Here is a 27,369-nt window from a genome sequence, read left to right as displayed (position 1 = left end):
AAGTGAGACATTTGTTAAGTGAATTTTGCCCCATTTTATGATCTTTCTTGCCTCAGTTATTAAGTGAATCACTGCAATTGATAAATTAAACACCCAGTTGTTAAGTGACTCTGGCTTCCCACTGACAAAGATCGCAAAAGGTCCCTGATGTTGGGACCCAGCAAATAGGAACCAATTGCCAAGCATCTGAATTTTGATCATGACTATAGGAATGCTAGAAAGGTTGTAACTGTGGAAAATGGTCATTTTTTTTCATTGTAACTTTAATGATCACTAAATGAACTGTTGTAAGTTGAGGACTACCTGTATTGCAACACCACAAAAACTTATATATTTCATATGCAAGTAAGATTATGTTTTAAGATTTTGCAGCTAAGGCTTCAAAAATACATGAGTCCTGCCAGAGATGTAAACTGCTTTTGACGGACAGAGGCACTCAGGACATTGAAAACATCTGATGGATAATGGAAAAGGCATAGGAGTTCCCAGAAGACATTTATTTTTGAATTATTGATTGTGCTAAGGCTTTTGTGATAAATCATTATATGTATAAAAAGTATACGTTGTTACCCTGTCCATTTAATTTATAGAACGTATATATGAGAATTGCTGGTAGAAATTCTTTGGCTCAGAAATCCAGATATAGCATTTGTATCCATGAAATAAATTATTTTGAAAGAAATATTGTGACAAATCTATTCAAAATATCAAAGTACAGTGAATCATTCTACTATTAAAGGTATCTACTGTTAAGCTGTGGTCTCCCAGTCATAATGTATGGCTATGATAAGCTGACTATGAGAAAGGCTGACATGAAAATGTGATGGCTTTGTACTGTGCTGCAGGAGAAAATTGTTGAAGAGTACCTTGGACAACAAGAAAATAAAGAGTTTTATCTTGAAGTCAAGATAAAGTCTAGAATCTAGATCAGTGGTTCTCAACCTTTTTAATGCCGCGACCCCCAACCGGTCGTAAGTTGAGGACTACTCAACTGGTTGTAAGTCGAGGACTACCCAACCGGTCGTAAGTCAAGGACTTTCCCTGCCCAGGAGCGCCACACATGCGTGGTGCTGCCCCCTGCGCCAACCGAGGCGTAGCTGGCAAGCGGCAGAGACGGCGCAGGCCAACCACCGGCTGGGCCACCAGCTGGCCCAGCCCAAGGGAGGTAAGGCACCCGCCGGGCCCCACACGCACCAGCAACCCTCCCTGCGCCCGCCGGCCTCCAACCTCCCACCCTTGGCCCTCTTTTACTTACATTTTTAGTAGTTGCTCAGCAGGGAGGGGTGGAAACTTCCAGACAGCTCGCCTTCGCTGCAGACAACTTGCAGTACCATTTGCAGAATGGGACTTTTGGCGGGCTCAGCAGGGCAGCCTGGACAATTCCTATTGGCTTTTGAAAGCCAATGGAATTAGACTCTATTCAAGAGAGTCTATTCTATTGGCTTTCAAAAGCCAATAGAATAAAAGGGAGTAGCACAGCTAAGGTGGGAAAAGGTGGGAAAAAATGGTGGACTGCATTGTTTGGCGACCCCCGTAAAATGGTCGTTCAACCCCAGATGGGGTCCCGACCTACAGGTTGAGAACCGCTGATCTAGATAAACTGCATAAAGCAAAATAAGGTGGTTCACTAAAAACACCAATAAATATTTAATATTTGATACAAAAACAATACTGTGGAGAAGGCCCACAGAAAAAAGATAGCTATACAATATTACTGACTGTAAACATGAATTATAACAAATAAAGCAATCAATGGCAGACAATCCTGCCAGCTATTATTTATTAGGTCACAAAGAGCCAGAAATGGCTGAACGACTAACAACAGCGATATGGATTTTTGAATTTAGATTTGATATTCATAAATAAGAGATTTTCTCACTCCAAGCTTTCAACAATCATCTTCTTTAAAGTAATGCATTTAAATATAATATTTCAAATTATTGTCACTTTGGTAGCATTTATTTTTAAATTTAGAAATTTGAGATGCATGACTAGAATCAGTTGAAATATTTGTATTGAATACTACTGTAGCCATAATTTTAAAACAATTTTAGTGTTAATGCAATTTCATTCATGAAAAAAGGCCTTCCAAATGAATATCTCTAAAGCTGTTTATTGAAATGCATTTGTTGTACGACTTGCAGTTAATATATAAAAATGTATTTTGAACAGTAGTAGTTAAAAGACCTTGCTTTTAAACATTTAGCTTTTGAGCACAAGCTAGTTTGCTGATTCAAATATATACTTCTAAAGGATATAATAGTTTATTATAATAGTACAGTTACTTAAAGTTTTATAATTCATTTTTATAATTGTTTGCTCCTTCTCTGACTCTAACTTGGCTAACAGTCTTGTTTAAAAATTACTTCAATACCAAAAATAAAGGCATGGCTATCATTTAGGTTTTAATACAGCTTTTATACAGTTTTAAAACATTTTGCTCATTTTATGTAATGTTCTTGAATTATATGGAAAAAGTTCATCACTGATAATTCAGAAACTCACTCTTTTGTAGCAGTTTCTGGTTTCAATATTATGCTTTTGTTTCCAGTGCTGAACACATGAAATGTTAAACTTTATATAATTTTGTCACATAGCTCTGAAATTCAAAATGATAGAATATACAGAAAATTCAGCTTTCAAAATATCTCTAACACCATTTTCTTGAGCACAGGTTCTCCTCAGGGCTGCGTCCTAAGTCCGCTGCTGTGCACCCTGTTGATCCATGACTGTAGTGCTAGGTTTGCACCAACCATATTGTGAAGTTCGCAGTAGTGGGCCTTATTCATGATGACAATGAGGGTGCTTACCACAAGGAGGTTGAGGGTTTGGTGAACTGGTGTAAGGAAAACAGTCTCGTTTTAAATATTGGAAAAATCAAAGAGATCATTGTCAATTTCAGAAAAGGCAGGCACAGCCACACTTCTCTGTGCATTAATGATTCACCTGTAGAGATGGTTACCAGCATCAAATTCCTGGGTGTGCTTGGTCGCTCAACAGTGAAACATTGGTGAAGTGGGCACAGCAGCACCTGCATTTTCTGCGTCACATGAGAAAAGCACATCTTCCTTCCCCTATCCTTACCACTTTCTACAGAGGAATGATCAAGACCATCCTGTCATACAGCATCACAGACTGGTTTGGAAGCATCACTGCTTTGGACAGGAAGGCGGTGCAGAGAGTGGTTGGAATGGCTGAAAAGATCATTGGCAGCTCCTTCCCTTCCATCCAGGACATGGAATATAAGCGTTGCTTGAGCAGGGTCTGCAAGTTTGTCTGGGACATTACACATCCTCTTCACCACCTGTTTTCCTTGTTACCTTCTGGGAGGAGACTCCATGGTATCCGAAGCAGAACATTCAGATTTAGTCAGTTTTGTACCATACAGTATTAACCTTGTGAACTCTAAAGCTTCCTCCTTCCGTTATGTATTCAAGATGGACAGTGAATAATATTTATATGTTGCTTATATGTAAGGGTGTAGGTCTATACATATGTTGTATGTAGTATGTTTTAAATGTGTTGTGTATGTGTACACTTTGAGAGGAAGCAACTAAATTTCATTTTTAATGTGTGCCATTGTGCCCACAGGAAAAAAATGACAATAAAGGTTATCTATCTATCTATCTATCTATCTATCTATCTATCTATCTATCTATCTATCTATCTATCTATCTATCTATCTAAAAGTCAGTTTCACTTGTTCACATATATAATACATAGTTTCTGAGTACAGGTAATCCACTAAACAGTTCATTTACTGACCATTCAAAATTACAACAGCACTAAAAAAAGTAACTTATGAACATTTTTCACATTTACAACCGCTGCAGCATCCCCTTGGTCATTTACATTTGAATACTTGGCAACCGGTATCCCCGGTTCATGTGATCACCTTTTGCAACTTTCTGATTAGCAAAGTCAATGGGGAAGCCAGATTCACTTAACAACCATATTACTAATTGAACTATTGCAGTGATTCACTTAACAACTGTGGCAAGAAAAGTCATAAAATGGGGCAAAACTCACTTAAGAAATTTCTCACTTAGTAACATAAACTTTGGGCTCGATCGTGTTCATAAGTTGAGGACTACCTGTATAGGTTTTTTTTTTAGTTTTTATTGATTTTTTAATACAATTCAACAGTGCTTATTCAACAAATGTGTTGTCTGAGTTTATCATTCACTAATACAAATTAAACTCCTAATCCCTAGTTCGTTTCTCCAGCCATTGATAAAATAAGTCCCAAATTTGAAAATATTCTGTTTCTTCTTTTTTTTCAACCTCAGAGTAAGCCTGCCCATTTCCGCAAAGTCTAATATTTTTTTAATTATTTCTTCCTCTGGTGGCATTTCTTCATTTTTCCAATATTGTGCGAATATAATTCTTGCCGCTGTTGTCACATGCAAAATCAAATATGCACTTTGTTTATTAAGCTTTTCTGGCATTATACCTAATAAAAAAAGTTCAGGTTTAAAATCTACATGTTTCACCAGCATCTTTTCTAGCCAAGTATGTATTTTTGTCCAATATCTCTTTACTTTAACACATGTCCACCACAAATGATAAGTATCTGGTTTATGATTACATTTCTAACATTCATCTGACATATTTTTAAACATTTTAGCTAATCTTGCTGGTCGCAAGTGCGATCTATAAATCATTTTGTATAGATTTTCTTTATAAAAGGCTGACATTGTCAATTTATAATTTCTTTCCTACAGGCTTTGCCATTTCTCTAAATCTAAATTGTATCGAAAGTTCTTTGCCCATGTTATCATTGTTTTTTTTTACTTGTTTGTCTTCCATCTTCAAATTTAATAGAAAGTTATACATTTTCTTAATTAGTTTTTCATCAGAGGTTAGCAATATCTGATCAAACAAAAAATGTTACACTTTAACATCTTTATCATACCTCACTTGCATTTGTAAATATGACCACCATGATAGATCAATACCCTGATTTTCCATCTCTTGTCTAGATTTTAAGTTCCCTTCAGCATTCAGAATATCTTTATATGTCCATATTTTCTCAAGACTGACTAGATTGGAATGTACAAATGCTTCCATTGTTGAAAGCCATTCTGGAATTTTCAAATATCTTTTTCATTTTATTTTTTTCCATATTAATAGTAATACATTTCTAATATAGTGGTTTTGAAACTATTTATGAATTTTATTTTTCCCATACCATAAGAAAGCATGCCAAACCGAGTTGTAAGTCATATTCCTCCAAATACAACAATCTTTTATTTCTGAGGGTCATCCATTCTTTTACCCATATGTTAGCACTGATGCTTGATAATATAAAACCCACTCTGGCAAACCAAAACCTCTGTTCCCCCTAACTTCTTGTAACATTTTCAATTTAATTCTAGCTTTCTTTCCTTGCCAGATACATTTTAAAATTAGAGAATTTAAGTTTTCAAAGGATTTTTTTTTCTAGTTTCATAGGTATTGTTTGGAATAAAAACAGTATTTTTGGTAATATATTCATTTTCACCATAGCGATTCTTCCTAACATAGACAGTTGCAGAGTTTTCCATTTTTCCAAGTCAAGTTTTATTTGGTTTAGTAGTTTTATATAGTTATCTTCTTTTATCGTTGAACATCTTGCTGTCAAGTATATTTCCAAGTATTTAACCTTTTTAATTATTTGTAATTCTATTTTTTCTGACAATTGTTTTTTGAATCTGTGAGATTTTTAACTATCATTTTAGTTTTTTCTCTATTTATCTTCAGTCCTGCTATCTCTCCAAACTGTTCTATATTTTCCAACAATTTGGGAATCATCTCTAAAGGTTCCTCTAATATAAGTACCAAGTCATCTGCAAATGCTTGCAATTTATAAGTTTCACTTTTTATTTCCAGTCCTTTAATTTCTGAATCCTGTCTAATATTTCTATTTAAAACTTCCAAAGTTAAAATAAATAACAATGGGGACAGTGGACATCCTTGTCTTGTGCCTTTTCTTATATCAAAATTCTCTGTATAGTATCTATTTACAATCACTTTTGCTGTTTGTTTATGATATATTGTCTTAGTCATATTTATAAAATTTTCTGCAAAATCCATTGTTTTTAGTTGTTGAATCATAAATCACCAAGAAACATTGTCAAATGCCTTTTGGGAATCTAGAAATACTAATGCCAGTTGTTTCCCTGGATGCATTTCATAATATTTCAGTATGTCCATTATAACTCTTAATTATGTTTTATTTGTCTCTTTGGTAGAAATCCATTTTGGTCTGAATGTATAAATTCAGTCAGAAATCTTTTCAGTCTTTCAGCTATTATTGAAGTAAAGATTTTATAGCCCCCATTTAATAATGATATCGGTCTGTAGTTTTTTATCTGTGTCAGATCTGAATCTTCTTTTGGTATCAGAGCTACCTATACAGTTCTTATCATGATAATTTTCCATTTAACTGAGAGATTTGGATATTTAATATGAGAAATTAAAGTCTTTTTAATTATTAAAAGAAAACAAAAATAATAAACATAATAAATTTTCAAAATTGTCATGAATTCATTTATATAAGACTGAATACTCAGAACAACTTTAAATATCTTTATTTTCTAGCTTCTGAAGTATAAAAAAGATTCAAATAGACATACTATTAAAGGCAATCAGTGGTAGGAAAATAGATAATATTTAGCATAGCTCAGTTATGACACATTTCATAAAGGACCTATTTTAGTTTAGTTTTCAATAGTACAATGTTCTATTAGAACAAAATTCAGCAATATTTGCATAATGACATATATTTGTTGTCATATATCATATATTTGCTGTCATTTAATCCAAGCTCCCCTCCCAGCAGACATACATACATACTGTACAACTTGGTATCCCATGAAATATAAAAAAGTATTCAATTAAGTACAATAAAAATGCAACCCTGAACTGTTTTTATTATAGTTTATTGAAACTTCACCTTCCTAAACCAATATTTGAATTAGCTTTTTTTCTGTAAACCAAGCCCATGTTTGGACACTAAAAGTACAGTTAAAGAATGTAAACAATAGTGATTTCCCAGTCCTTAGAAAAGCATTACAAGGTAAATATATAGTATTATATCCATATAATACTAAACTGTAGGGTATAGTTAGTATTGGGCATAAATAAAACAGCAGAACATTTTTAAGATAAGTTTTTTTTCTACTCCAAAATTTACATTTTAGCAATTAGACATTTGTTTATTATTTTTAAATATTTCTATTCAGATTTAATTTTCCTATTCTATGTCTGAACTATAGGTACTCCTTAATTTACAACCATTTAATGACCAGGAAACTGAAAAAAGTGACTTAGGACCAATTTTCACACGGTTGCAGCACCTCCTATGGCCATGTGATCAAAATTCGGGCACTTGGCAACTAGCATATATTTATGACAGTTGCACTGTCCTGGAATAATGTGATCATCATTTATGGCCTTCCCATCTGGCTTCTGACAAGCAATGTCAATGGGAGAAGCCAGATTCACTTAATGATTACAGAATTCATTTAACAACTGCAGTGATTCACTTAACAACTGTAGCAAAAAAGCCATAAAATGGGGCAAAACTTACTTAATAACTGCCTTGCTTAGCAATGGAAATTTTGAACTCAGTTATGGTCATAAGTTAAGGATTACCTATATTTATCTGTATAAGTGGTCAAATGCTTAATTTTGACTATACATTTAATTTTTAAAAATAAATCTCACTGAGATTAAAGTCTCTATGCAGACTGTAATTGTTCTGTTAATTCCTAGTTTCATTTGTCACTACTATCTCCAATGAAGAAAAAATCCAAAAATCCAAATGGCCATTATATGATTTCTATTTATGTAATTAGGGCCAGATCAACTCAAGTTGTTTCTAAAAGAAGTAGAAAAAAAATTAATAGCATAACTGATAATTTTTGAACATTAACCAAATCTTTAAAAACAATGAACCTTAGATGAATATGATATGCTGAAGATCAGTGTTAATTAACCAACACAAATTTTTAACTTTTTTTCTCTTCTCTTTTTCCACTTTTAAAATGGAACCTTATTTCTTTTCAGCAAAGATATTTCCTTATAATGATTAATATATTACCTTCCATTATCTTGGTCCATGTTGAAAATACATGTTGGGAGAAAAAGTGCTTTTAATGCTGAGGGTATCTCCTGTTGATGAGTGATGGGAAGTAGCTTTTCCACCCATTACTAACATCTCTGCTTCTTTAATTTCCATGGCTTTCTTATAGAGCTCAGCAGCCTTCTCAAACTCACCCTCTTCATAGCTTTGGGGAGAAAAGAAAGTAGGACTTAATAAAGTCTTAATAAAGGTTCTCCTGCTTGAGCAGAGGGTTGGCTTTTCAACTGGTGGTACGCGTACCATCACTGATACTTTGGCACGTGGCAGATGTACGTGGCCGTCCTAGAGAAGTGAAGCGGGAAAGGGGAATGAGCTGAAGCGACCCAAACCTGAGGGAGAGGCAGCTGTAGCTCCAGGTCTCGGCAGAAGTCCCAGGAGCGGGGCTCCAGCTGATTGGCACTTCTGGAAGCAATGCAGAGCTGGAGGTGAACTGGAGAAAAGGGGGGGGGAGAGGAGAGGATATAAAAGGAGGCGGTTTTGGCAGGAAAGGGAAAGAGAAGGGGATGGAGAAGAAGCTGTGGAAGGAGAGCTCAGTTTGTGTACTTTGGTTATTGGAATATTTTAGTCTGTTTCACAAAGACTAGCAATGTGTCCAAAGTGTTGGCTTCCATAGGTTTAACCCCTGTAAACAAATGTAATTAGTTTTACCTCCTTATCTTGAATCTGTCTATGGCTTTTAGCAAGTTTTCTTTGTAGGTAAACAGGCTTAATTTAAAGTTATCACTTTTCACAATTGCCAGAGCCTGGTTGCTACACTGTTTAAATTGAGACATGCCTGAGGCACATTAAAGAAAACAAAACATAGTCAGTGTTTCTTTATTCTTTTGTGAGCCTTTCTTGCTTTGCCTTGATTCCTGTGTCTTTAGGGGTACAATGAAGGGACTGGAGGGTGCATTCTTACTACACTATGGAAGGAGAGCTCAGAAGGCAGGAAGAAGAGAGGAAGAAGAGCTGACCAACCAGCTGGTAATGGTGCATATTAATAAATACGGATAAATTCATCATACATTTGTCAGTGCAAAGGGAAAGTGATTCAGCAAAGGAACTGCCATCGAAAAAATTAAACTGGTACTTTTTTCCTTTTTTTCTACAGTTTGTAACATTTTATTAGATTATAGAATAAAATACAAAAATACAAAAGCATAGTAGGACATAGTGGGGAGGAAAAAGGGGAGAAAGGTGAAGGGAAGAAGGGAAAAAGAACAGACTTCATCTATTGCAGTAGAAGGAAGCATTAACACTGAACCTCAACTTTTTACTTTTCCGTAATATTATAAACTAGCCATTTCTATAACAACAAATGAATCTAATCAGTAAAACCCAAAATCCCCCTCCTTTTTTTAGTCATCAAGTTTTTGACACCTTGCTAAGCACTGGTGGTACTCAAATATTGTCATGTCCTAAAAGTGGTACAATCTGTGAAAAGGCTGAAAAGCCCTGAACTAGAAGACTCCTAAGGTTCCTTCCAACTCTTGTTATTCTGATAAAGATACATCGGCTGCATTTAGTACCTAATCCTTATGCCAAGTCATCGGTATACACAGAAACATCTACCATCTTTCCCATTCCAGCCCAGACTCAACAATATGGAGCATTTTAATGTAAAGACAGGATCATTCAATCATATACAACCTCCACCCTTAGTTGGATCTTGCATAGACTAGAAGCAGACTGAGTGCCTTAAAATAGGACTGCAGAAATGCTTCTGATATTCAGTACCATCTGCCTTGAATTCAAAATGCCTCAATTATATCATCACTATAAACATTAGGGGTTGCTATAAATAGTAGCAATTTATTTATTTGCAATAGAATAAACACATTTTACTTGATACCTTAGCACAGCCAAATTTTTTAATGTTTCCCCTACACGAGGATGCATATGCCCAAAGCTGTCTTCATAAATTTTCAATGCACGTTCATACAGAGGCAACGCTTCCTGATGTTTTTTCTAAAAGTGAGGTAAGAAAACAAAATTAGGCATGTATTTTTAAAATATTTACCAAAATTCATTTTAAAGCCAGAAAATCAGTCTGTCGGCCTATAGGACAAGGTTTATGCCTGCAGGAAATGAATATCCCCTCTCCCAAAATTTTAGCAGTTATTACAATAAGTAAAATCATGTGCAAACAAAAGATCTTTCCTCCCTTGCTTCCTCTGTCCATGAAGACAGATTTTGGGGAGAAACGTTTAAGTTTTTCCATGAATTTCAGACTCAAAATTGGCTTGCCATTGACCCATTCCAGTATATATGCCCTTCCTCTGATTTTTTTTTTTTAAAAAAACAGCGAAGAAAAATATAACTGGAAAAAAAAACCTAGATGTCATCTTTCAAATAATAAACATCACGTAGATGCGTGCTCTACTTCTGTATCTCTATCAATTTGTTTCAAAAGAAAGAAGTATTTTCACTTCTATTTTTATGCTGATATTTTATACTGATGTTCACTTCTATTTTTCTATGTTTTTCAGACTACCCAAGACAATATATATCATCATACATTTTACCCTTTTTTATTAAGGAAAAGAAACCTACCATTTGACAATAAAGAACTGCCAGGTTTACTAAAGCGGTAGCCACACTTGGATGTTTTGGACCAAAGGACTTTTGTCTGATTTCAACAGCAAGCTCATATAGAGGAACAGCTTTCTCAAGCTTTCCCTAGGAAACAAAGCAAACATGAATTAGCTAAAAAAATATCAAAACAAAAACTTTTGCAAAACTGAAAAGCTTACATTCTGGGTTCTTCTTTTCCTTCCTTTCCACAAATCAATCTTGACTATTGATGACTCCATAGACAAGTCCATTCAGTTTTAGGCAACATTTTTGGAAGTGGTTTGCAACTGCTTTTTTCTCAGGACTGAGACAGTGTAGCTGGCCCAAAGTCATCTAGTTGACTTCCACATAGGAGTAGAACTCATATGTCTTTGTTTTTAGTCTAGTGCTTTTTAAATTGGGGGTAATTTGAGCATATTCTGGAAGTTGTAATTGCTTGTTTGTGAATGAGCTTTGGGATTGCTGCTGTTGTTGCCAAGATATCTGTATAAAAGAGCAGTCCAGGGTCTTTCCCTGACTGGGAAAAGAGGCTATTAGGTTAGTTTAAGAACCACTGCACTACACTAACTGGCTTTCTCAATCTGCTAAGGACGTGCAGAACAGTTTGAATTACAAACACTTCGAGCACAGAGTAACTGATTCAGGTAACTTGTGTACAAAATAAAATAGGCAGTTTTTCAGATGTTTCTCCAAGTACCATCCAGAAATAATACCATTCTTTTCTGGATAGGAATTAACATTTCAGAAGGAAAATATATCAAGTGTCATATTTCAGATAACAAGATGAAGCCCAACTTCATTTTCTTCCAAGTTATAAATAGCCCAACCTGTCCTCTTTATAGCCCCAAATACACCTCAAAAGTTGATCTGATGCCAACACAAAGTATCCTGCCTCTCACCACCTGTATCTCTTAATGAAGAAAGTATGTCTGATTGGCTAATGTGACCAAATATAAAATGAGAAGGCTACAGAATCTGAATGAACAAGAGTGCTGTTCAGGGTTGAATGTTTATGACTGTTCACCACAAATCCCAAGTCAGAAAGAGCAACAATTGGCTTATGGCCTGTCTTATGGCTTGTTGTTTTATGGCAGGGGTCCCCAACCCCCAGTCCGTGGACCATTACCGGGCCGCGGCACACCAGCAACCGGTCTGCACAAACAAGCAAAGCCCCATCTCCGGGATGCAGGCAGCACATAAAACCACACACCTTCTGGTCCGTGGAAAAACCTCTGTCCATGGAACGGGTCCTTGGTGCCCAAAATGTTGGGGACCTCTGCTTTATGATATGGCAGAGTGCATTCTGGACAAGGTACTCCTTCTGGACAGCAGGAACAATTGCAAGGAGGAGAAAGCAGCAGCAACAGCATCAGAGAGCTTTCCTTCCTTATTCTTACTTGCCCGGCAGCCATGCTTAGGCTCTGCAGAGGCTTCTGTTGCCTTATATATCTACAGAGGCAGTGATGGAATTTTTACCATCACTGATAAAATTCTATCATATTCCCCAGTAATATGGGGATTCATGGGGGGAAAAGCGCTTTCAATTTTTGTTTCTCTTGGATCTTATTTCATGACAGACCTGACTCTGTCTGGACCTTATTTCATGACAGACTTTGCTCCTAACAAGGGTCTTGCTATGACTGTAGATTATTTACAATGATATCAGGACCAGTATCCTAGTTGCCTTTTGGAGAAATACCCTGCCACAAGCTACACATCTGTATCTTCAATTATAATGAAGGTGAGAAGAGGGAGGAAAGGAGGGAAAGGCCAAAAACAAAAGCTATACATTACCAGTCAAAAAAGAAAAAAATATTCAAGGATAGTTAGACTAGGTCTATCACTCTCTTCAGCTACAAAAACAATAGTTAAGAGGGCAGCAAAGAGTCAAGAGTTTGTGTAACTCTTTTTTACCATGTCTAGTGATTACTATACTTTTTTAACGCCAGAGAATTCTTTTGAGCCCCTTCATTGAAATTCTCAAAACACTACAAACAAATTATTTCAATTATTTTTTCCCTGTTGAATTGTGATCAATTTGAAAAAGTTCAACAGAACTTTTGAAGTGTGTTATTTCATTTCAAGCTCAAAATAAAACACATTTCCTGTTTGGGCAGATCCCTACAATCTAATTAAAATTTTTTAGTTGATCCAGGTTAGATATCGTGGTGTGACAGGCGCAGGAAAACAGGGCTCCATTTTCCACATCAGATTTCACTCTGCTGGGGACCTTAAAAAGGATTTAAAGTCACCCCGGAGAGGCAACGAAGAAGGGGACCCTTGTTGATCATGGAGTGGCAGTGGCCTTTCTATTTGATCTGAAGAAACCCTTAAAACTGGCAGAAAAAACACTGCCCGCATTTTTGTGGCCAGCCAGAAGTCACCGACAACCCAAGATAAGCACTAACTAGCAACCTCTGAACAACACGGATGGAACTAGGTGAGAATGATACTCTCTTTATAATTTTAAAACCACTTCCTGAAAAAAAGAATTCCCAAAGCAAAACCCTCTAGTTGATAAAGAGAAGGGGAATTTCCGTCCTGTTCTCTCAGGAAAAGAGAAGCAGCAAATAACTTCCTTTGGGGGGAAATTAGAGAAAACTACAAGATTAATTTGGATTTAATATAGAGACATAGCTTTGACAAATTTGGGGACTAAAAGTATTTTTAAGACTTTCTTTTTGAAAAGATTTTGGAAAGTTAGTGAAATAGTTATGGACTTAATAGCTAGAAGATGGATGTTAACAACATCTAGTGGGTAACCTTGGCATTACAATGTATTATGCTTAAAGAAAATTTGGCACAAAGCCCAGACATAGATAAGGCTCTTTGTTGTTCCTGAAAACTTTCACTTTTGCAGACTGCAAAAGGGGGGGAAATCTTTGGGCTGTTTTATTTATATAAAGGAGACAATAAACCATTCTAAATTGGCTGGCCTGGATTACAAATATTGACTGACTTTTAGTTTCAAAAATAATCAAGAAATATTAAGGAAGAGTAGGAAAGTTGCTTCTGGACTATTTCTCTTTGGAAGAAACATGGATAATCAACAAGAAAATGTAAATGGACTTCAGAAAGAAATTATTTCCATGTTGAAATCAATTCAAGAGACAATTGTTTTAAATTATGAGGAGATTAAAATAATTTAAATAACATAAATGAGAATTTCTCCAACTTAATAATAATAATAATAATAATAGTAAAGTTGGAAGGGACCTTGGAGGTCATCTAGTCCAACCCCCTGCTCGGGCAGGAAACCCTACACCATTTCGGACAAATGGCTGTGTTGGAGCATTTACTGCTTCTGGAGGCAAGCTGTTCCACTGATTAATTGTTCTCACTGTCAGGAAGTTTCTCCTTAGTTCTAGGTTGCTTCTCTCCTTGATTAGTTTCCACCCGTTGCTTCTTGTCCTGCCTTCAGGTGCTTTGGAAAAAACATTCAGAAAATATATAAAGAATGAACTAGCAACTCAGAAACAAGAAGAAAATATAAGGGAAACTGACATAAAGATAGAAGATTCAAAAAAAAAGAAACCAACAGCAGGCATAGATAAATAAAAATTTGGAAGACCCAGATATAACACCGGAAATGGGAAAGACATTTTACTTTTCAAGACTTCAGAATATATTTGAGTAAAAGGAAGAAGAATTGATAAAATGGATGACAGAGCTATTAGGAGAAATGCTGAAAACTGGGGAACAAAAAGCTAAAAGAGAAACTGAAGAAGAAAGAAAATGGAGGCTGTTTAATGAATATAAATGGATTAAGCATTTTTACAAAAACACTTTAATTAAATTGTCTTTTTTTATTCCAAATAATATCTAGAGAAACAGAGGAAGAAATACTTGGTAACCTAAATGCACTGACTTGCAAAGTTATTTGGCAAAGAAAGAAAGTTAGAGTAAGACTGAAGAAAATAGAGGTCGTGACTAATTAGATGAGGTATTATACCATCTAATGAATGTTTGAATATGATTAAAAGAATAGACAATTGTTAGAAATAAAAGGACCATTATAAATTAGAAGGATGTGATTTGTAAATAGGATAACATAATTTTCTATAAGATGTGAAATATTAAAATACTAAGAAGGTCAGTATAAGGGAAGATTTTAGTTACCCAAATGTAATTAATTATGATAAAAATAATAATTGATAAAGTTATTTTGAATATTGATAGGAAAATAAAATTTAAAAAAAAGAAAAAACAGGATACAGATTGAATAAGGGAACTCTGATTGCAAATACATTTGAAATATGTTTTGACTAGAGAAAATATTATAAACTGATATTACTGACACTATGTATAACATTAGAAACATGTGATGAAGATGTTTATATTTAATTGTATAGCTATTAATAGCAGTAAGAATTATACTTACATAGTGTGGAAAAATGATTATTATTGGAAGAAAAGAGGACCAGGGAAATACTGGATGATATAATATTGGATATTTTGAGTGAAAGTTAATATATACCACTGAATGATAAAGGAACCCAGACACCGAGTTGTTTATTAAGTACTTATGATTGTAAAACTTGAAATTAATAAAATATTTACCAAAAAAATAAAATAAAATTTTGTAATTAAAAATAATCTAAACTAAACCAACTATTTTTATGTGTACATGTTTAGCTTTGTAGGTGCACACACAAAGAAACGGACACACACGTACATCTATACAGACTCACACAAGAGTGCATATACTTCTTTCATAGTTCTGGAGAAGGATGAGTAATGTTTCTGAAATAAATTTTCTAATGCACAGAAGTACATAACCAGAGTTACATAACTTACATAACTTTTTACTTCCCCACTTGGGGCACTAATGCCCATAGTCCAACCCAATGGTGATCAATGATCAGAAATTCCTGGCACTGAATTCTAAAGTATACATAATGTTAGACATCAATATTTACCAGCTTTTTGTAGAGCACAGCTAGATGTTTCACAGTGTAAGCCAAAGAAGGATGGTCAGGTGCTAATGCTCTTCTCCTGATGTTCAAGGCTCGCTCATACAATTCCTCTGCCTTGTCATAGTTCTTCTTTTCATTGTTGAGGGCTGCTAAATTGTTCAGTGATTGGGCACAATCAGGGTGACTGATTCCAAGAACCCGTTCTCTCATTTCCAAAGAGCGTTTCAAGAAAAGCTCTGCTGTCCTATCAACCAGTTTAGAGATAAATATGTGTATATTAGGATGTCAATGGCACACTACTACAGTAACACTAGCAAACAGAAAGGCTGCTCATTTATTTTCATGGAAATATTCATGAAGTCAAGCTAGTTATAATTGCAATTTATTATTCACTCATTTATTTTGTTCAAAAGGCTTATATGGCTGCCTGTTTTACAGGACAATTCTGGGGTGTTCACAAATAATACATAATACAAAACCATAAAATTATAATACAAAACCTAAAACCCGGCATTTCAGTCATCTCTGGGATACCCCACCAATAAGTCACAGATAGTTAGGTATAAGTCTTGATGGTCTCTAGAAAGCTAAATTCCAGAAAGCTAAAAGTGTAGAGGCCCTGCCAGATACCTTGGGGTAAGGATGTTCCACAAGCCAGGGGAGCCATGGAAAAGCATATTCCAAGGACCCACTAGAAAGCAACATTTTAGGGAGGAGATCTGGAATGTGCTTACCCTTATCCAATCTAATAGGATGGGCAGAATCTGTCAGGGAGCAGTGGTCCCACAAATAATTTAGTTCCTGCCATGTAAAATTTTAAATATGATAACTAGCACCTTTAACTGCAGTCAAAGTTAACTGAGAACTAATGCAGCTCATAAAAGTGACGTATAATATTGGCAAACCCAGAATTCCAAGCCCTCCCTACATATGCGGTTGCATTATGAACCAGTTGTTGTTTACAAATGTTCTTCAGGGGCACTTTGAAATGGGGAGGGTGAGGGGGGATAAATGAACAGCAATCCCCACTGATACCTAAAGCCTAGCCTCACAAAAAAGGTCCCTCAACCAGTAATGCCCCACAGGCTAAACTTGCATATAATTATAGTCATACCACTATCCTTGCCCTGGAGTCATGGCTAATGCTACCCTCAAAACCTAGGACAACACATTTTAGAGGGGGGGGGGGATTCCCTTCACTGCCCAACCAGGTCTCAATGATACATGTCAGGTCAGCGCTCATCCTCAAAACATGACTAGATGGGAACAAATCTGCATTTAAGATAATAATTAAATAATGTCAAATTCCAGCTGGAAAATAATGTATTCTTAGAAAGTCATACATCTTGCTACTATGTTTATTTTTCACTTATTATGTTCCATGTATCTGACTATTGTTAGAAAATCACTCTTTCTAATTTAATATCTGCATAAATTGAGTCAAGTATGGTTTATTAATAAAAACTGGTTACTTTCCCTTCCATGAATTACAGATAGAGATCTGGTCTACTTGGCCAGTTCTTAAGATTTTCTTATCAGAAAAAAATCATCATCATAATAATCAAACAGTAAAATAAAATAAAATAAATTTCGAACAGTGTTATATAAGTGATGAATACTTAGTTTTTAAATATGCATATTTTAAAATTTAAAACTGTATATTTCATATGAAAACCAGAGCAATACCCACGACTATGCTCCAGAATCTTTGTCAACTAATAACTTATGGAACTATAATTATATAAAAACTTCCTATATAAATAAGGAGAAAACACCATGCTCACTAGCACTGATGATTTTACCTAATTTCGAATAATGAAAAGCCTGCAAGCAAACAACCAAGTTCAGAAAGCACCAAGCACTCCATTGCTTCATTAATTTTAATCAAAAATCAGAAACTGAGAAGAGACTCAGTCACAAATGCCAAAGAGATATGTCCAGGAAAGTAATACAGAATCTGTGAAGGGATCTCTATTGCAGCATTTCTGAGTATCTCCTAGCCATCTGATGAATGTCACAATATATATGCATTCCCTCAAAATCACAAATAATTTCAAAAATTGCATATACTGAACATAACATGTCTGAACTCCAATTCTGGAGTCATATAGAACATATGACTGGCCAAAATATTTTGAATTCATAGTATAGATTATTATGTGACCTGCATAAGAATAAAGCTTTCTATAGTATCGTGCTTTATACTGGGAAATAAATATCAAGTTTTCCTTGAAACTTTGATAAACTCAACATTTCCTGTTTTTTACTACAAAGATAACAAGTTAATGCAGACAAAAAGGCCATGCATTTTAATTACATCAATTCTGCTATCCTTTAAGCAGGTAGAAAATATTCATTTGATATTCTTAATATATTTATTAAGAAGCTATTCAATGTCACTACTTCCAGAAATGGATCTCTTACACAGAATTAATGCTACTACTCTAGTTAATTATCTTCAGAAAAACCCTTCAGTTTAAGATAAATCAGTTGTCACCTGGTTATTACTTACTCCAGATTATTCTGAAGGTAGTAGAGAACTCCAAGCTCATTAAGTGTTCGAGCATTATCTGAGGTATCTTTACCTAAAGTCAGCTCTTCCAGCTGCAGAGATCGTTGACGAAGAAGAGCAAATCCATACTAAAAGCAAATGAGGAAATTATTTCCTTGATATTTTAATCTCCAGTGATTAAAACTAAGGGAAAACATGCTTGGAGCCAACCTGCAGAATCCATGACAGAATCTGAATATGTACTGTTCCACAGGGAAAATGTGTGATTTACTAACTATAGTAGATCCTCTCCAGTTTAATGCTATATTTTAAAGCAAGGAAAAGGAAAGCTTAAAATTAGATTGTAAAGCATATTAATATATCCCCCAAAATTGCCTACCCATTTAGATGAGAGACAGCGAGAGAAAATATTGCATGAAAAGAGGCAAATAAGAAGTAGGAATGCCAGTATTGCTAGACATTTTTCAGAATTATAAAAATACTTATGACTTTTAAAATAACAACTTTTTGAGCAAAAAGAATAAAACTATCTATTTTGGTATGAAAATTTAATATAACTAAATGTGATATAAATCAAGTTGTATTCATAAATAACATCTGAATCAATTTACTGCCAATGCCAAAACTTGTAAATGAACACATACTAGCAAGGATGCCAATCTAATTTGAGAAAAACTTTTGTCATTTTTTCTAAAAAATGGTGTCTCAACCCAACGGGGTGAAGTTACATGTATTTACCAGATTGCCTTTCCGTCTTGCAGCTTTTTGCTGAATTTTGAAGGATTTCTTCCTAAGATGTTCAGCTTGTTCAAATCTAAAATCACAAATTCAGTTAATAGTAACAGTGGTAGATGAACAGAAGTTTTAGCAGTAGAATATTTTTAGAAGATCATAATTTTTCAGAATATAATGGGGATTGGTTCCAATAAAAACCAACAAATGGAGAGGTCCTACCTATATAGGACTGTATAACTCTTCTTTAGAATATTGCTGCAGGCATTAATATACACAGATTTAAACCTTTTCCTGATTTCTAATTTCATCTTTCTGTTTTCTTCTTTCATTTCTTCCCTCATTAGTAGCCTACAGAAATCTGGCAGATAACAGATCAATATGTAGCTTCATGTAAATTTTAGCTGCGAACTTGAATGTTTTAACTTATACGTGTCCTTCTGGTTGAATCCTGATGATTCTATGGACTAATCTGAATTATTTCCTTGGCAAAAGTATTTTCGATTTTCTTGCTCTCTTCCAGGATTTTTTTTTTTTTACTTCCTAGTGTAGCCTGAGTTCTGATATTTTCTGGTTCCCTTCCATCAATATATTAACTTGGTCCGAATCTACTTAGTTTTTATAGATAAGCTAAGGTGAAACCAAACTGTAGTAATTCCTTAAAATGGTATTTCAAAAACATTAGCTATAGCGATTCACAAAATGAATGAGGCAGGTAACACATAAACTAAGAAATATTGTAAAACCAATAAAACAATGTCATTTACATTATGTACTCTGTTACTTTCCAATCTTCCCTAATTTTCCTCCCAGGTTTCCATAAGATATATTTAAAATAATTAACTATTTAAAATCATTCCCCAGCTTCAAAACTTTCATTCCCTGCATATTCCCCCTATATTCTCAACCCAATTTCTTGGCCAATTCAATACCAAGAAAATTCTAGCAGCGCCCCCAGGAAGGTCTTGTTAAAAATGAAAGGGGGGCAGTCTGGATAGAATATGGTTTTTCCTTACTTGTTCTGCTTCTGATATAATGTTGCCAGAGCATCAAGTTCACGAGCTATCCTGAGATGATCAGATCCATAAGCATTTTCAGAGATTTCAAGTGCTTGTTTATATAATTGCTCAGCATTGCCATATTTCTTCCACTGCACATAAACACTAGCTAACTGATGAAGTGACTGGGCCACTCTGGGATGATCAGGATCAAGGGCAGTTTCTCGAATCTCCAGAGAGCGCTGCAATGGAGCAATTGCCTATAAAGAAGGTGTTTTTTTTTCTTTTTAGAAAAGGATAATCCGTAACACACACACACACACACACACAATGGCCCAAAGATCAGCCAAATAAATCATGCTTTCTTCTCCCTCAAAGTTTTTCTCATATAACTTCAGAGAACTAAAATATTCTACTGCCATGGAGCTCTTGTCTTTTCCAAGAATTAGTGTCAATTGTTGGTTTAATTCTACATTATGTCATTCAGTACAGTAAAAATGACAATATGAAATCAGTTGCATTGATCAATCAATCACATGGTTAGACTTATACAGATATCTTGTATCTGTTGTCAAATTTCTATAATCATGAAAAGTAAGAAACATGCTTAAAAGAAAGATGAAAGTTATTCAAATAAAATCTCAAGTTTCTCCAGAAATCTGATTCTATATCTGCCACTGAAAAAAACAAGAGATCTGAATGTGTCTTCTTTTCTGGAGAGGTACTTACCTGACTGAGAAGACCTAGGTCTTTAAGAAATCGTCCCAGGGTCTCATAAAGATCAGCCAAACAAATCACGCTTTCTTCTCCTTCACAGTTTTTCTCATATAACTTCAGAGAACTAAAATATTCTACTGCCATGGAGCTCTTGTCTTTACCAAGAAGCTGCCAGTAGCTGAGTAGTTCTGCAAAATGTCCCCTACAAGCAATAAATACAGCTCATTAAAACATGTCAAGCTCGCGATGTCATGTGACATCGCACAACGTATCAGAGCTTTTTTCCTTTGCTGGCAATGGGATGGGCGCAGTTTTGTCATGATGTGTCTGGTCTGTGGGCCAGCAGTTTGACACCCCTGTTCTAAGGATTCTTATTGGTCAGGTTAATATATTGTGTGAAGTGATTACATGGATTGTTTGCTTTTGGTTTTGCTTTATAGGTGAATTGGACCACAAGTTACTCCTAGTTTTTTTTAAAAAAAAATAAAGCAATGTATGAACAAGCTGGTGATACACAATAAACAAAGACCATTCAATTTTGTAAAGGAATTGAAATACAAACATTTCCAACAGGTGCCTATATATCTTATAATCTATCCCTGCCACTCTGCTTTTGAAACACTTAAGAGTATAGTTTTGAAAGCCAGTGGTCAGTATTGTGGCTGTCCTTCTTACAGAACTGCATTGTCCTGTTAGGAAATCATGCTCCTGACAATAACATCAATTTAAATAATTTACAGCAATGTAGAATTATTCTCCAAAAATTAAAAATTCATAAAACATGTATTTAATATATCTAGATTTTACAGGCACCTAGTTTGTGAAATCATGGCCCTAAGAAGCATAAGTCAAATAGCTCCCACCTTGCAAATATAAAATATTTTACGGCAATTTTTTTTAAAAAATAAATCAATTTAAAAAACCAAAATGTAAAATTCAACACATTTTGCAGCGGAAGGATCCTAAACTCAAAACCTCCTATTTTAAAATTAAAATAGGGTGTACAAACTTATAAAAAATATCAAATCTTAAAACATGTGTTCCTTATCAGAACATCATATTTTGGAATCAGATTATTTCTGGTATGCTCAGAACAGATTGGGAATGTTCCACAATCAGAATTTGTTGCCTTTACAATGTTTAACTTTCAACATTTGTAGTTATAGATTCTGAAATTATAGCAGTTTCTGAGCCTCTTTTTAGTATGTACTGCATGTGATTTTTGGATAAGCCAGTATTTCCAACATACGAGTGCAAAAATTCTTTTAGTATACAAATTAAACAAAATTTTAGCATCACATGAAGTATTTTCCCCTGCTTTTCTTGATGTTTATATCTTAAAGTTTTTAAAAGATTTGAATGGGAACTCTTGCCTCTTGCTTAATTCAATCCAGTCTGAAGCCAGAATTAACAGTTTTTTATATTTTGGATCACAAATATACACCAACATATTACTCAGGCATAACTATCCATCCCATGGGACAGTGGTCTCTACCTCACCCCTTAGACATTTTTAAACTGCATTTTCCAGAGACTGAAACTGACATTTCCTCCATAAAAACAGCATGTTTTGTTCACTGAACTAAATTCCTCTAGTTAAGCAAAAGGATAAAGCAGCAGCAACAGAGAAAAAGCACTACAGTAAACCAAAACTAAAGCAGTCTTTGTCTTTGGTACAGCCCCCCCCCCCAATAAATAGCAGGTATCAGCAATCTCTGTCCTTGAAATATTCTGAACTGCAGTTCCCACAACCCATTCTCTACTATAGTAGCTATAGCTAACTAGAATTGAGGTCCAAATCATCAAGAGGGCACCAGATTGTTTACTTCTTATATATTCTTCAGTAAACTATCTCCCTCTGAATAATTTAGATATATGATACCAAACACAGAACAAAGAGATCTTTATTTCTCTTTCCAGTCTAAAACAAAGATCCTGATAAGGGCAACAGGACAGAATTTTTAATAAAGAATAAATATACCAAATCCTCTGTTCCCATTCAGATTATTTGGGTAGAATTCCTTTACTAATTTTGATCTGAATAACCAAAATACATATTTAGACTTGTGCCCTTTGATATTTAATTCAACAGGTTTCTGTGTTTATTAAAAAACACAAATCTTGTCACTAGAAACCTATAAACCAGGGGTGTCAAACTCAATTTCATTGAGGGCTGCATCAGCATTGTGATTGCCCTCAGGGGGATGGATGTGGACAGGGTGGGTGCGGCCTATTGGGTGGGTGTCGACAGTGGGTGTGGCCTACTGGGTGGGCGTAGGCAGCTCTACATCATTCGCATCAAGGGTGCCTGTGGGGGTCTGGGCAGGAGTGGGACAGATATGAGGGTCTCTGGCAGAAGGGGGTGGGACCAGGGCAAGTGCCAAGGTATGGTCCATCGTAGGAGCCTCACTGTTACTCTCAGGCCATGCGGGGGGGGGGCTGGATGGTGGTGCAGGCTGCCCAGAGCCCTGGGCAGCAGAGGTCAAATGCCCAGCCTGGCCCTTGAGCACCCGTGGCACCAAGCCCAGCCCCACTTCCTCAAGGCTGCTGCTCAAGGTTCTCCTGGTTCCTCGCTGTTTCCAGACAGCCTTGTGGAGCTAAGACTGAATGCGTTTCAGCATAGATGGCCACCACAAAATTGTACATTGGCTCCCGGTTGACCTGGCCAAGGCAGAAGGGGCCGTTCCTTCACTGTTTCCAGGATGGCTTCGCAGGCCACATGAAACCACTTCGCGGGCCGCATCCGGCCCCCAGGCTTTGTGTTTGACATGTCTGCAATAAACAAAGCCGTAGTCTAAATATTTCATCCTTACCTTTTATAAAGATTCTGAGATATAAAGAGATTCAATAAACATTTCTGTAGCTTCTGCTTGTCTCCTTGTTGCTGGAACAACCAGGGCAATTCATCTGCACTCCTCCATGTCACTCTTTGTTCACTAGGGTGATTGTAGAGGAAGAAGATGGAAGAAGGCAAATTGCAAGGGAAGGGGAGTAATTATCTAAGTTACAGTAGAATTATAATAAAGGCATTTATTTGAATGTGAAATATAGTCTTTCTACCTGTAAATGTTTTTTTTAAATTTGTAGTGATAACATAAGAAAAATCAGAAAAAATAAAATTAAGAATTTTCTTTTGCTGGTGTATCAGAACTAACATATAAAAGGAGATAATCAAAAGTGAGAGACGATGTCCTGCCTGGGAAACTAGTGTAACTTAGAAAAAGTTCTACTAAAATATTCTACTAAAATATATCAGCCTTCAATACTATCAGCCATGGTAACCTTTAGGCCAACTATGTGAGTTAGGGCTGGGTGGCACAGTTTTCCATTGGTTTAGCTCAGCGGTAGACAACCTTGGCTTTTTTATGACTTGTGGACTTCAACTCCCAGAATTCCTGAGCCAGCATGCTGGTTTAGCTCCTTCCTCCAAGGCCAGTCCTAGCAGTGTTGATAGGGAATGAGAGAGATCCTGCCCCCCAACCGCTCCCTTGAACTACTGCAATGCACTCTACATAGGGCTACCTCTGAAGTCCATTAGGAAGCTTCAGCTAGTGCAAAGCACAATTAAATAGACAAACAAACAAAGAAACAAACATATAAGTAATAAAATGAGACAGTGATGGAAATGAGATTTGAACTATGGGGTTCCTAAGTTATACCTTAGTCCTTTAGCTGCCCTATCATATAATATTTAAACTACAATCATTGATGTGCAATATTTAAGACAATCAAATCATACTCAAAGTTTCTATCATTTTACAGCATATAATCACAGATAATAAAATTGCAAATAATGAGAATGTGAAAAAACATGCGTACTTAAAAGGCCATTTACTTTATTCTGCATGCTTAAAACTCGCCAAAACGTGCCCCAAATTGTAACTATTTGAAGGCATTTACTACGGATACCAAGATCTGGGATTATGTATGAATTTTCTGATGAGAAATCCTGCTGACAACAAGGCGGTTATGAGCAAAGCTACCTTCAACATTTATTAAGTTTTTAAATAGTCACTAAATAATTTCTATATCTCATAATCTAAAAATCTTACCTCAATTGCCTGGTAAAGTAGTCTATCAGTTTTTCTCTGTAAGAGGCAAAACCATTCTGACTTCCTCCCATATATTCCAATTTTACTGTATCCCAAGCCTGAAAAGAAATATCAGTTTTACTGTGTAACAATAGTAACAACAACAGTAACCTATTAAACTTGTATGCTGCCTAACTCAATGCCTCTGGGTAGCTCCTAACATTCAAATAAAGAAATCACAATAAAATCAATTATGTAGAAAAAATAAAGTAAGCACATCTCACTCTCTCTGCCAAAGGCCTGGATGAAGAACCAGGTGTTTATGATTCTTCCACAACCCCCCAGTTGCAGCCCACTACCAGGCCATGGCCTATTCGGAACCAGGCCACGTGAGCAGTGGGTCGGCACACGCAGCTCAGCTTGCACAAGCAGCAGGCCAATGTGAGTGGACACGCATGCACAGCTCAACTTGCACAAGTTGAGCTTCGTGCACATGTGCGCACAGGCCTGCCACTCGCACAAGTCAAGCTGTGCATGAGCACACACTAGTCCACCGTTCATGCAGACTGGTTCTCCTCTCACCCCACCACTGGGCCGCCAAGCAACAAAGGTTGGGGAACCGCTGTTCTAAACTACAGCAGAGAAGGGCCTCTCTGGATCTGTGAGGGAACCTAATTCCAGAACACTACTGCAGAGAAGATGTGTTTCCTAGGTCTCCACAGATGACATTGTTTAATTGAAAGAACCCAGAGCATACCAACCCTGCAGTAAGTGTAACTGTCCAATGAGAATAATAAATGATAATCAGCAAGTCACTTTGCAGGAAGTAAAAGAAAATTCCAGTCTTATGCATGTACAGGTAGTCCTCAACTTATGACTACAATTGAGCCCAAAATTTCTGAATGGTCACTAAATGAATTGTTGTAAGTCTAGGACTACCTGTATTTTAAGAAATGCTAATCTATTAAAGTGAAATCTGTAGTGACTTTTACTTGCTATTTCTTGCCTGCTATGTGAGAGATTTCCCATCAGTACTGGATAAAATAATTTTCTTAAAAAGAAACTTATAACAAAGAAATAGTGTGAATATTGGGAATAATAAAAATTATATTAATGGTGATATATTAACTGATCTTCACTCAGTTATTTTTTAGCTTTAAAAAATTTGTCCAAAGCATTAGCAGAAACTAACAAATGAGTAAATACAATAAATACAATAAGATCATTAGATAACTAATTTCTTTGCCACAATACCTGAAGATGCTGAAACCTTAACAAACCACATCTATATGTCAAAATGTACATTTTGTGCATACTGTAAATTAAGGAGGCCAGCATTTCCCACGATAGCTCAGGGCAGAGTTCCATGAGTTCTGATTCACTGATTCCATTGTGACTAACACTGATGAGGCATAGAATCTATAGAACAAACACACAAACAATTTTATCATTTATTGACTCTGCCACATGAATATCAGGACAGATAACACAGTACTGTTAAGAAAACCAGTAAATGCTTTATTAAACTACAATCATCTGCATTTGTTTATTGGGTTTCCTTTCACAGGAAAATCCTCTTTGTGGAGGTCACAATGAAAGTATCCTAATACAGGTAATTCCTCAACTTGGGACCACAATTGTGACTCAACTTTTCTCATGATACGTGCTATGATTGGTAAGTGAGTCATTATATGACTGGCCCAATTTTCCAACACATTTTGCCATTATTATTAAACAAATCCAGCTTACCCCATTGACTTTGTTTGTCAGAAGGCTGCAAGTGGTGATCGCATGAACATTGGGCCCTACACCTATCATAAATAAATACATGCCAGTTGCCATCATCCAAATTGTGACCACATGATCATAAGTTGAGAACTATCTAAATTTTTTTTTGCACAATACAAAAAAAAGCTCATTTTTTTCTGAATATTCTTAGATTTTTTTTAAAAATCAATTTTTCAACATGAATTTCAAGAGTTTATAATGAGTTTTAAAAGAAGACCTATTTTGAAAGACAAATGTCAAACAAAAGGGTTTGGATGATAATTGAATTGGACTGCAAAGGAGACATTTAAATTACTGAGTCCGATTCCACAGAAAATGTTAAGGAAAACTATAACAGTGACTCCCACGGAACAAGGGAAGCTATCAGTTTCCCATCTTATTAGAGGTGCAAAAAACTGAACTTACTTGCCTATCATTATCCATATACTAAATTACTGTTTTTTTCAGCTTGGCAATTTTACAATGCTTGGACTTGAATTCTCAGAATTCCCGAGCCAACATACTGGCTATGAAATTCTGGGAATAGAAGTTTCCAAATCGTACTGTTGTCAAGTTTGAAAAGTACTGTCTTAAATAAAGAGCCATATCCATAAAATCAGATGTGTTATTGCAAAGGAAGCTCCAACAGCCTTGCAAACTTGCCTCTTTCATGAGCCTTTTCTCTTTTTCACTTTTCAAGGACTCTTCAACTGATCTCAAAACTAGCTGGTAAAGAGCCGTGACATTCTGGCACTCAAAGCACCTCTGCAGAAGTATATCTATATCTTCTGTGCTTTTGATGCTGAAGGACATAATACAAAATATTTAAAATAGTACACTTGAAATTTCACTTGAAATAGTTAAGTATTAAAAATCATAAACCTTCACAATTCCTATAACTACAGCTCAAATGTTAATGATTGTTCATAACCTAAAGTCACTTATTTGAGATGGCGGTCCCAGAAATTGAATAAAATAAATAATACATAAGATGCATGCCATATTTTGTTAA

General features: G+C 35.6%; 1 protein-coding gene across 9 annotated transcripts in view; it reads right to left on the bottom strand.

The window, feature by feature from the left end:
- Positions 1–1,527: 1,527 nt before the first annotated feature.
- NPHP3 (nephrocystin 3) overlaps positions 1,528–27,369 on the bottom strand; it is a 128,817-nt gene continuing 102,975 nt past the window's right edge. For 3 of the 9 annotated variants that reach the window (XM_039336169.1, XM_039336176.1, XM_039336177.1), the window contains 12 exons: positions 27,021–27,159; positions 25,845–26,009; positions 24,612–24,709; positions 23,373–23,495; positions 20,572–20,761; positions 19,861–20,102; positions 18,851–18,926; positions 18,113–18,240; positions 15,604–15,844; positions 10,664–10,789; positions 9,963–10,078; positions 8,015–8,273 (listed from right to left, as the gene is read on the bottom strand). In XM_039336169.1, coding sequence (XP_039192103.1) covers positions 8,093–8,273; positions 9,963–10,078; positions 10,664–10,789; positions 15,604–15,844; positions 18,113–18,240; positions 18,851–18,926; positions 19,861–20,102; positions 20,572–20,761; positions 23,373–23,495; positions 24,612–24,709; positions 25,845–26,009; positions 27,021–27,159 — 1,825 coding nt within the window. In that variant the 3' untranslated portion in view covers positions 8,015–8,092. The other 6 variants (XM_039336174.1, XM_039336173.1, XM_039336172.1 and 3 more) reach the window with 6 other exon arrangements.

Source organism: Crotalus tigris, unplaced genomic scaffold, assembly GCF_016545835.1.
Source record: "Crotalus tigris isolate CLP2741 ecotype Arizona unplaced genomic scaffold, ASM1654583v1 scf7180000017666.27876245, whole genome shotgun sequence".
NCBI classification, from domain to species: Eukaryota; Metazoa; Chordata; class Lepidosauria; order Squamata; family Viperidae; genus Crotalus; species Crotalus tigris.
This window is presented reverse-complemented; position numbering and strand designations above follow the sequence as displayed.